Source organism: Papaver somniferum, chromosome 1, assembly GCF_003573695.1.
Source record: "Papaver somniferum cultivar HN1 chromosome 1, ASM357369v1, whole genome shotgun sequence".
Lineage (NCBI taxonomy): Eukaryota > Viridiplantae > Streptophyta > Magnoliopsida > Ranunculales > Papaveraceae > Papaver > Papaver somniferum.
Genome location: NC_039358.1, coordinates 14,570,495 through 14,582,845, shown reverse-complemented (window position 1 = coordinate 14,582,845; position 12,351 = coordinate 14,570,495). Strand labels below are relative to the sequence as shown.

At 35.2% G+C, this 12,351-nt stretch overlaps 1 protein-coding gene across 1 annotated transcript; it reads right to left on the bottom strand.

Moving 5' to 3' along the window:
* Positions 1-466: 466 nt before the first annotated feature.
* On the bottom strand, positions 467-5,492 carry LOC113326206 (dehydrogenase/reductase SDR family member FEY-like). The gene is made up of 8 exons (XM_026573977.1): positions 5,249-5,492; positions 4,639-4,756; positions 4,078-4,195; positions 1,526-1,662; positions 1,251-1,352; positions 976-1,077; positions 838-892; positions 467-749 (listed from the first exon to the last, which is right to left on the bottom strand). The coding sequence occupies exons 1-8, from the start codon at positions 5,464-5,466 to the stop codon at positions 541-543; spliced, it is 1,059 nt and encodes a 352-aa protein (XP_026429762.1). The 5' UTR covers positions 5,467-5,492; the 3' UTR covers positions 467-540.
* Positions 5,493-12,351: the final 6,859 nt, after the last annotated feature.

Sequence of the window (12,351 nt, the reverse complement as noted above, 5' to 3'; positions counted from 1 at the left end):
TGCATCATCCTCGAGTTGGGATAACTCGATTCCTCGAACATGCATTAATGTAACATCATACGCGCATTTGTCATTTGGCACTATATTGCATTTAGCTATGAAGCTTCATTTTTTCGGCCATTGTGTTTCATGTTGTGCCATTGACTATCAGTGTATCTTCATCATTGCGCTTCACTGACTAGGCCTATAACAATTATCTGCTGTTAGGCCGGTCGGCCATTCGGTCCAACAACTTCTGATGTATCACGCGATACTTTTATAATAAGACATCAGAAATTTCTGATATGTCAATACTATACTCTTTTTAGATGACACCAGGCATCTATGATGTGACAACATCCATCCTTAACAACAAAAATAACAACTAATTTTTCCTAGTATCACCTACAAAAACCTAATATAGAATTTCCACTGATATATATAATTCTGTGAAAATCTTTCAACATATGTTAACACAAAAGCGGTTTCACAAGAAATATAGAAAACGAGAATACGTATATTTCCAATGGATGCAATAAAATTTAGCAAGAAATTAATCATTTAGTTATCGCCAAGCAAATGAAAAACATAATTGTTTTTTATCCGTGAGATCTCCATAGTCTTCTGCCATACCACGGAACATGCATCTGTGTCATATGCTAGTGGTGAAATTCTATCTGGTTTACAGTCGTATGAGTAATACGCGAAACCATTATACAAACTTTCAGTAACATATTCACTTGCTGCGCAAAAGATTACACTCCTTGATCCTATATTTTAAGAGAAACAAAAAACACGTTTATAACATATCACTGATCATGAAATATGATTACACTGCTAAAAAAAAATATAAGTTACCTTCTGCAGGAGTAAACATCAAACCCGTACTTGCAGCAATATATGCCATTGGATCCTAAAAATATCTATATATTAGTGCTAGACCTTATACGTTGTTATATAGATTTATCAGATATGGATAAAATTTAGAATACTAACAATATTTGTACCAACACCTCCAGGATGGACCGCTATACACTTGAAAGCAGCATTTTCTGTATGCTGCACAACCTTATCTGCTAGAGTTTTAAGGAACATTAACTGCACGGATAATAAAAGTACAAACAATTGTTGGTGAATTCAGAATTCATATTTTCAAGTGTCAGTAAATATGAACAATTGTTGGTAAATTCAGAACCCAAATTTTAAAATATGCAACTGCCAAGATTATTTTTGGGCATCCTCAGTAATGGAAAATTAAGAAGTTTACTTACATGTGCTAATTTGCTTGACCCGTAGGTTAAGAAACCACTAAACTTATCCTGCTCTACTTTACTGTTCCAACTTTCAATCTCTATAGTTGCCTTCAGGTGTGCCTTCAATGTCAAGTCAATCTAAAATTAGTAATAATAAATAGATCAAGAAATTTTTTAGTAATGATAATAAATTGAATTGATGACTTTCTCTTACAATATACATCATCCTTTGAATTATTTCTCGCATGCAGATAAACATGCTGCTAACTAAATGATATTGTGATATTACTTACTATCGAACTAACGCTGATAACACGTGGAGAAGACGCTCGCAGTAACGAGGGCAGTAAAAGCATGGTTAGAAGGGATGGAGCAATGTGATTCACTTGCATCTGTAGCTCTACTCCGTCTTTTGAAAAAGTTTGGGGCTCTATATAAATTGAAAATTAACAATTACGATATCAAAAGTAATAGAGGAATCTATTAAACACCCACAAAATGTGTTGACATTGAAATAGTCAATTTTGAAAAATTAATAAAATAAATTATACTTTTTGTTATTTCAAACTTTTGACGTTTCACCATACAATATAGCTTCTATATAATAATAGGCCTGGTACCAAAAAAATTATTATTTTAAAGAGATATTATATTATCGATTATATAAAATTATTGTTTAATAGTTAAGTAATATATTATTATTCTAAAGATTAATTCCTTTGGAGCTTCAGTAATAGTAATAGATTATAAGTACAACATCGACAACTTTTATAGAAACTATTATATTATTGATTAATTACGATACAAATACAAACATTTCAAATATCAATCACCCTTTAATTAACACTTTTTGTTGCAATACAACAACGTGACTTTGGATTTTTCGAGTGCACTATAAATTGTTAGGAATGAAATACAACTTGATTTTCATTTTAAAGAGAAACAAACAAAGGTTGAATCATATTTTGAGAAAATTTAATATGTATAAAATTTATTTTTATTTTTATTCTTTTAATAAAATACAAACTTTTATTATTATCATTATTGCCATTATATTACCCACTGGTGGAAGGTAGTCGAGCTACGAGCTGGGCACCCACTCCTTTTTGAATTACTACACCTAACATGTGATACAAAGATCCACCTAACTTATAATTCGCATCCTGACTTGTGAGATAGTTCTTCAACCTTTTCAAAAAAGTGCATGTGTCTGCTCCAAGTTCTCCAATAATCGTAAAAGCAAGGACCTTAAATTCGTAACCATGTGCTAGGAATTTTTCCAAGTACTCAGTACACTTGCGTGCAACTGCCATGGAAATAGCGTGTCCAGGTGTGAAGTTCATGCTATTAGCAAATTATCATTTGGACTATTAATGGAACGCACAATTGGGGATATGCAAATTAATTGGTGGGGATTTTAATAATAAGTCCCAGGTACCCCATATCCATATATTTTATGTAATTCCATTTTATCCCTCATTGATCATACTTAATCATGTTTAGTTAAGTTAATAGATTAGTTTGATAATGATTAGTATAAATCATTATCATTGAATTTGTTGATGCAACAACATTAAAATAAGATTTTTATGATCATGAAGGTTGAAGAACCAAACCAAGAAAGTAAACAAGATGAACATACAAGCGCTCCATATACTCTTGTATAAGTATCAATGTATTGATATTTGATTTTGTTTTCATTGAATTCGTCATTGTTACGTCTGAAAAACTCAGTGTCAACATGGTAAAAGTATGAATACCATGCCGTCAGGGACCAAATCGACATGGTATTAATACTTTCACCGGCATGGTATTCATACTTTTACCATGCCGATACACAATATCCCCCAATTCTGAAATTGTAGTCGGTATTTTATATATACAAAGTGCTCTTTAAGTACATTACCGACACATAGTGTTCATTATCGAGCACGCCGGTAGTGGTGACGGCATGGTACATTGCTTAACTTTCGATGCCGGCACGTGATGCAAATCTCCCAGAAACTTTAGTTTTTTTTCACTTGGCTATCGACATTGATAGATTTCTATCGAGCATGCCGGCAATTAATAATTTTGGCATGGTATTCATACTAAAAACAATATCGGCATAGTAAAACGGCATGGTATTCATACTAAAACTATGCCGGTGCGCAAAATCGGATACAATGCCGGTGTGAACTAAAACTGGAGGCATATTTATATAATAGATTAATCGCCAATTTTTTTTTTTTGAAGCAACGATGAAACCGTGTTGAAATCAATGACGGAGAAAATAAAAATCAAAGCGATGAGTCGGCAGAGAAAGAGAAGAGAAGTTAAAAGGAAATGGGGTGCGAGAATAATAGATTTAGGTTTTTATTTGTCTTAGAGGGTAGCTTGGTACTTTCGTCCGTAAAAAAACACCCCTTAGCATGACTTTAAGGATGGGAATAGTATTTCATATCCCCCAATTATTTTGCATATCCCCCAGTTGCGTGTTCTATTAATGTTTAATGAGAACTTTTGAAATATGTATTACCGAAATAATAAATTTTAATACTAAAAATCCGAGTTGAGACCTGTAAATTTTATTATTTTAACGAAAATATTATATTATCGAGTATTATATTAAAGAAATTATATTGTATTAGTAAACTTGAAACAAACAAAAACGTTGAGCTGTGGTTGAATTCGTTTTTTTATTCTTTTTCATTTTGACTTGAAAATATTAGATTTTATAAGAAAAAAAAAAAGGGAAACAGTAGGGGAATACACATATAATGCTACAATGAGGCATCAGCCACAACCAAAGGAAAAAAGAGCACAAAAGTGACTTTGATTAATTGCATCGGAAGCCAATAATTACCTCCTGGCTTATAGATCCCGGCATTGTTGATAAGAAGATCCAATGGCAGGGCCCGTTGCATCCACACTTCTCCAAAACTCCTTACAGAGGATAAGGAGAGCAAATCCAACTCCATAACCTATTGATAGTGTGGAAGAGGGTTTGTTGGTGAGAGGAGCGGTATACGAATCCCTCGCATAACTACGTACCCTTGACAAAAACTAGTTTATACATTAAAAAGTCATTCACGAACCGTTTATATGGACTACAAAAAACTGTGTAGACATGCATTTAATACTCAAACATGGGACTCCCGTTTTTGTTTCAGGGATGCAGTTCATTTTTCATGTGTCTATACAATTTTTGTCTTGCTCAAAAATGCGTTTCGTAAGTGAGGTCCGTGTGGAACTATTCGAATAAATTTTCACGAATTTAAATAGTTAATGAAATAGATAAAATGGTTGAATACCTTCTACTACCTGGTATGAGGATTGACGGTGTACACTTGCAAAAATAGGAGGAAAACAATGACCAGAAATGGGTGTAAGTGGAATGTGAGAATCAAAATCGAGATATGCTTACCTCAATATTAAGCATTTTGTCATTGTTCACCTCCTCTCTCCACTTACTTGCAATATCATTTGCGGCACTGATGTTCCTGCAGGCCATGACAACATGGGCTCCGGCCATCGCAAATTCCCTGTTGTTGCAGAGAGTTTAGTTAAAGAATTTGTAGTTGGTTAACTTAGCATGCACATTAAGCTTGCTTAGCATCAATTTTGCTTTAATTCTTGACTGTCAGCATTTACGTATCACTGACATGATGAAATTTACAATACCATGACATGATGAAGTTAATCTCTAATTTTACTAGTTTTACGATAATTCACGTGAGACCTGAAGCTAAATAAAGTTAATAAACTATGGCACAAACAAACATTAATTGGCATTATTAGCGCAAGCGCAATATGGAGTACTAATATTTTATACGAACCCCTACGTGAACTTTGTAAAGCTAAAACTTAGCACAAAAGGTCAGGGTTGTTTTGCCAATCCCTGTAACTATATTTAATAGAAATGTCAACGAAAATGGTTTTGCAATGTTTACAGAATTGTAAAAACTCTATATATATACAGAAATGAGAGAATTAAGGAGATGTGATTGCTCGAATTTAGTGCAGAGAGTACGTACCGAGCAGTGTGAAGTCCTATACCACTAGTGGCACCAGTAACTATGATGGTGAGATCACTCAACTGCTTACTGTGGTTATGATTGTTGCTGTTGGAAGCATGAAGAAGTTTGAGAAGATCTGCAGGTGAAGAAGGAAGATGTCGCGTATATAACCTCTGGAAACATAAATCCACAACTATGGACCAAATCACTTGAACTCTTTTCCAGAATATTTCCATCTTTCGTTATCTGTATGTGTCTTTGTCTAGACGAGAGGGAGAAGAAGAGAAAGAAGAAGAAGATTAGCAAGCTAGGCAGGCTCAAGTCAATCAATCTCTTCTTAATGTACACATTTTTTTTAAAAAAATGTTTAACCAAGATGTAGGATATTATTAATCTAATGCAATTGAATAATACTATCAGAGTTGAAATTTGTTAACAGATAGTTAAGGCAGTTTGTCTTTATGTTATAGAGCCAGCAGATTGGGTAATGCAGTATTAATTAAATGATGTTAGCAAAAGATGAAACAAGGCCACTTGATAGGTTAAAACACGAGTGAGTACTACTGTCTCCGTTTCCTCAAAATAGGTTTATTTGGTTTGCACAAAAATTAAGAAAATTAATTTGCCCACTTGATGATCTATAATGAAATAAAGCTGGACTCATTCCAACTTGTTGACATGTTTTCTTACATGTATTACCTTTTTATTTAATGAAACTTTTTTCATTCGAAGACTGGATAAATTGTATTATATATAGCCATTTATAAGGAGAAAAAAATAAATTTCATTCGACGTAAACACTTTAAAAATAAAAGAACGAAAAAGAACACCTTTTTCTTGTTTGTCAAGAACACTAAAAATACCAGAGGCTCTGATATGTCTAAACATAGATTTAAATTTATTAGTATCTTTTTGACTTCTCTTATTCATGGTCCATGTCTTTATTAATCATAATTCGTTACAGATCAAAAGCTAAATATTTCCCAAACGCTCGTTTTCTGGAATTTTTTAGGTCCTCTAAATTATCATAGATATGGACTAGCACACGAAAAGGGGTGAACCTCATTAAAGATAATTTTGTCCGGCAAGTCAAAAACGGAGTTTCTATAAAAATTTGGGAAGATAAATGGGTTTCTAATAAAGATATTATTCAAAAACCCATTAATATTCAAGAACATTCCGTAGAGGGTAAATGAGTTGATAATTCCTGAAGATAGATGGTGGATTTTCGACAAGGGCTAAAATCGTAAAACCATAATTATACATGCTCCTGATCCAGCAATCAGATGAGTATTGAGGCTCATGTCTCTCATCGAAGCATGAAATCCCATGCCGCAAGAATCTCTAACTGAGAATACTGTCTCTCAGAGTATATGTAGATGTGTAGTCTCTCAGCTGAGACAATGGCATATCTCATGAATACTGAGCAATTTCATTAATTACTTCTATATAGAATCGAACAATTGGACAGCTCCTAAACAGCTTGCCTGCTATTATAGATCAATAACATGTTCAGGATGTAACAATGTTTTCCCTGACTATATAAAAGAAATATGACGCTTAAACAAGCTCATATTACTCAATTCTCAGATAATTAATGCTCCTAGACAGCATGTCTGCTAGTATAGAGCCATCAATTAATTATCTCTAATCCTTAAATTCATTAACTGAATATTCGTAAATATTCTACGTTCTTCATAATATTCCATTACTTCAATTCGTGGTTCTTCCCAGCAGAACTCCATGGGTTAGCGATAAATATTCAACGTACGGGCATCTGAGCCGCTATCGAGCAAGCCCCAACCAAAATGGTGCAAGTGTACTCAGCAATAATGCACTAAAGAGCACCTGAATGCATGAACGGGCATTCCAAAATACGAAGGAACGGGGAACCTATGCAAAATAGGAAGAAAAATAATAATAAAATATTAGCTAAGGCGCTAGGGAACTGGGCCCACCGGCCGGCCAATTATGTTGTGGCCAGTCTCACTCCTAATTCTCTATTTTATTATTTTTTCTTGATCTCATGAAAATCCCTTCATTTGAACAAATATCCTTCATGTTAAGAAAACTCCTCAGTTTCATGGTGTTTCCTCCGTATCAAGGAAATAATAAATAATTAGGAAAGGTGTCATGGGACCAAGCTCACTAGATGGCCGGCCATGCCCTAGTTGTGGCCGGTCCCACACCTTGCATTCCTTATTATTTTATTATTATTATTTCCTTCATCCCATGAAATTCCTTGGTTTCATGATATTTTCTTCACATCAAGGAAAAGATATAAAATTACGGAAGACTCGCGGGTCCGGGCGCTAGCCGGCCGACCATGCCCTAGTCGTGGCCGGTCCCACACGTCCCTTATTTTATTATTATTATTAATTATCATTGTTTCCTTCATCTCATGGAAACTTCTTCACTTTAAGGAAAACTCCTTTATTTCAACAAACTCCTTAATTTCATGGTATTTACCTAAAATCATGAAAATAATATAAAATTATGAAAAGTGCCATGGGACCAGGCTTATTGGCCGGCCGGCCATGCCTTGGCCATATCCGGTCCCACACTTCATGATTCCTTATTTTATTAGTATTATTATTTCCTTCGTCTTATGAAGTTTCCTCAGTTTGAGCAAAAACCTTGATTTCTTCATATTTTCTCAAAATGTTGCTCAAACGCGCATCAGAAAATATCAAAATTCTCAGGACTGAGACACGAACACTTTGGTGGCATGAGCATATTACCTTGACCGACCAAGGTTGGATCTTTGGCTTGCAAGAGGCCGGTCCCGCACATTTTCATCATTTGACTTAATTTGTTCACATTAGGTTAAAACTCTTCCAAACAACTTGGAATTTCATAAAACGATCGTCAGTCGGTCCCATGACCAACCAGGGCCGGTTTCACGACCCCTTGGTCGGTCCTTCATCTCTTCATAATTTATTAGGTTTTATCACCTAAGGTTCAGACGAACATTAGTTTAATGAAGGATTAAACCAGCATTTAATCATCTTTTCACCAACTGGTCTTCAAGAGACTTTGGTATTTTGCTCACTCGAGCATCTGGGTGTTACATGGTCGACTCATCATCCCATGTATCCGGTCCCTCCTTCACTCCGTGGTTGATTTCAATAAATCATCAATTAATCAACAATTGATCAAAAGTTAGGGTTTCGAACCGAAAGCTCTGCAAAACACAATTCTGAGCAGATTCAAACACTAATAATTTTACGTTGATCCCGTGATCAATATTTTAATTATCATACTCGGTTCAGTTGCCAGTATTTTAAATTAATATTTTATTTGGTCTTGTTACCAATAATTCATCAAACGAGCAACATTCGCTCAAATGAGAAATATTTGCTCAGACTAAGGAATATTGGTTCAACTATCAATATTCAACAATTCGTCAAGTGAACAATATTTGTTCATCTTAACTATCAACATTTATTCGAAAATTATACCTCTGTCTCAACAGACATGTTCAATTCATGAGTCCCAGAATATTTGTTCAACTCAGCAATACAAAGACTCATCGTCTCATCAAGTCAGCAACTGACTAACTAAAATCACGAGACATCAATCGTGTCACATGGGGGATATCAACAAGGGTTTTGGTCTGGCGGTCTACAACACGCGTTCATACATGATGAGAATGTGAGCAAGTCGTGCAAGCAGTTAGAGGAGTTAGCAAAGTAGTGGGTAGAAAATCAACCAAGTCTCTGCACGATGAGCAGCTGGTTTTAACACGATTTTTACTTCCCCACTCTTGGACTCCAGCAACTGTCACACTTCATGGGATCAACGTGTTTACAATTCTAGCAATATAAATAAGTTTCTGAATCATGATTGAAAAACAAGACAATCTTTCGTCAAACAGACAACAAGAGATTAAAAACTCAACGACTGAGCAATTACTCTCAACAGAGCAAATTCAATCAATCAGAGCTTATCTTATTTCTACACGCAGAATACACAATACACCTACAATCTTCGATCACCATTGATCTCACACATTTCTCAGCTTCCCTCCTACAGATCGACTCATCCTCTGTTGTGACCGTATTGACTCTGGAACGACCATTGTCTTGGTTTAGGCCGAAGTCCTACATATTGATCTCTCGAATTCAAAGCACTCCCTTTTTGCAGTGCATCTGTGTGAGGTTTGACAGTTCGCTCGGTTCAAGGAGTTTCCTCCACATGGTCGTCTCCTCAATTTCTTAAAAACCAGCAACTCGTTTTTCCCTATCTACAGATGGGACCAAGATAAACTTGAAGATTATTTTGACCCAGGTACGAAAGAAAAAATTCTAGCCATATCTCCAAGAAAGCCAAGATTAAGAAAAAAAATAAGATGACAACATCCTTCAGGAATCTTCTCGGTAAAACATATATATAATTTCTTCATAAATAAGGATCAAAAAGACAATAACTTAAATGTTATCCCCTGGAAAAAGATATGGAAGATTCAAGCAACTCCGGGAATCAAATTATTCATCTGGAAATTAGCTCGAAAAGCCTCCCAAATTATTCAAGTCTTGGAGCGCATAATACAAACATATATACGGAGTCCCAAATGTGTAACTCCCATGAGCAAGAAACAGAACAACATCTATTTCGTTTTTTACCTTTTGCAAGAGCTATTTGGTTTGGTCTTTCTCTAGAATCAATGAACACAAAAATTCTTTTAGACTCCATAGCAAATTAGATAAAAGAGTGGATACGGAACCAGAATTCATGCAACGGTCAGATAAAATCACAACCATATCCTGGTTTATTTAGAAGTATAGATGTCCGGTAGTGTTTGAAAAAATCTCTCCAAATCCGAATAACCTCATAGATCAAATCAAGAAATTCTTGCATTACAATATTCAGGGAAATATCCAAAACAATATGATGATGCAAAGAAGCAATGTCCCTAAGGAAAAATGGTCTGACTTACTTTCGGACTAGATAATATTTATAGATGTGGCTTCTAAAAAACAAAATTCGCCAATGGGGTATGCTTTTTTACTTTACTCCGCGGACAAAAAGTCTTTCATGCACATTGCTGCTGGATCCGAGTGGGCTTCCTCAGCTTTTCATGCAGAATCAAAAGTCTTGCTAAAAGTGTCTACATGTCTAATTAAAAATATATTATCTAGTGTCTCAATAGTAACGGACTGCAAAATTCTGGCGGAGACGATCAACAAGTCATGCAAAGATTTCCCTTGGAATGCAGAAAATACCATACAGGAAATGCTCGCAATTCTGGAAAAATTACCGCATGGTCAGGTAAAGTATATAAACAGGAAATAGAAATCTGCAGCGGACGACAAGAATAACCAGAACAACAAGAATGAGGACCTTTGGAGATGCATATCCTGATTTAGATATCTGTTTTGGCAAACTGGAGAGATTGTTATAGGGTATGCCTCTTAATCGTCTAGATATTATACGTCGTCGTACTAATTCCTTTTTGGATTCAATCTCAAAAGAAGAAAAGTTAGGACGTGATGAAACCTTTTAGAGGGAGAAGACTACATATGAAAAGCTTGTTGAGTATTAAGAGAAGCGTCGTCGTCTTGAGCAGAGAAGACTCGAGTCTGAGGAGGAACGACACATTCATATTGATGATGTCACGTCAGACTCTGAAACATTTAATATTTTTTCTAAATGGAATCCCATTGATCTTGAAGCTGATCCATATCCCCCTGATGTGAAGTCTGAACTACTAGTTGCAACTGATCTTAAAGTCGCATATGAGGAAGATACTCACTCAGATATGACTTATAATGATCCAGATGATTGTTTGGAAGATTACCCTGAAGAAGATCTTAAATCCGGTCCTGAAGAAGACTCTGAAGAATAGATGGATGATGATGAATGTGAATATAATGACGAATCTGACAATTAATCCTCTTGCTCGAGTATAGTTTACTTTCGTAGTTTTGTAGATGCCACTTTAATACTCCAGTAGTTCCTCTATTTCTCCATGCGGACTCTTTTGAATGATAATTTTTTGATTGCTTGTTTTATCATATTTTCCACATATCTTGATTGACTGAATGAATGAAAGCCCATACGCATGAGAAGAATCTCATCAGGATGTTTTCAGAAAATCCAGAAATAGTGTCATTTGTAGAAACGCTATAAAAACTTCGTCCGGCGTCAGTTTTTGACGGTCTACAAACTTTTTCATGCCCAGACAAGTTTCTATATAAGTCTCAAGGAAGCTTTTTGGATTTTGGGATTGTTTAGGGGTTCAAATCATTGAAACAAAAAGTTCCAGGAGAATTTCAAAAACAAATTCAGCAATGACGATGTCCATTGTTTGACGCACGACTCTTAGCTCATTATCCAATTAACTTGAATTTTGAATATGTCATAGAGAATATCCATACGAAGACAATATAATGTGAACAATGTCTTGATCCTTTACCAATTACTTCTATATCATCGATTTGTATAGAATAGTGTAAACAACCTCTAACAGATTTGTGGTGGGATATATTCTCTAACCTTAGACTATTTGATTGCGCTCCAAAGGATCCAAATGATATTATCCCACATCACGTTTATAATTTCATGATAGACGTATCAGTGGCACGCCCAAGGTGTCATTTTATAATGAAAACACCACTTTTAATATTTTACGAAACTATTAAGTCAGTGTTAGACGCAACATACCTTGATCGATGGATGATCCAGAGCATCCATAAGGTAGTAGTGACACATGCACCTAGAAGATGACGTTGAGATGTCAGTCCCCAGTGTCACCGGTCTTCATATATGTGCGTATAATCCTCATTTGAAATCTAGGATCTCAGCAAAAGCACAACCAACCTGATAGTCTTTTATAGATAAGTATATGTCGTGTTACCCGCATGCTGATCTTTAACAACCTAGGTTTTTGCATTCATATATATTCTTATTCATCTCTGAACTTTTCCAACTTTAATAAGGTTTTGAATATCATCACATCCTTCATAACATGTCTGATAGTAGTGCATCATCTCATGAATCTCTTTCAAGGCACATGGATGCAGCCGCCCAGATGGTAACAGATATTCCTTTCTGCTTCTTTATCTTCATGGTTGATAAATAATCAATCTTCTGCAGGTGGAGAAAGTACACCGGTTTTC

Bases quoted from the DNA above. Each gene is read 5' to 3' on its own strand.
- LOC113326206 (XM_026573977.1), bottom strand. From the start codon at position 5,466: ATGGAAATATTCTGGAAAAGAGTTCAAGTGATTTGGTCCATAGTTGTG. The intron at 1,663-4,077 runs GTAATTATTGGC...CAATTTATATAG, and splicing joins CGGGATCTATAAGCCAGGAG to AGCCCCAAACTTTTTCAAAA. The intron at 1,078-1,250 runs GTAAGTAAACTT...TTATCCGTGCAG, and splicing joins GGTCAAGCAAATTAGCACAT to TTAATGTTCCTTAAAACTCT.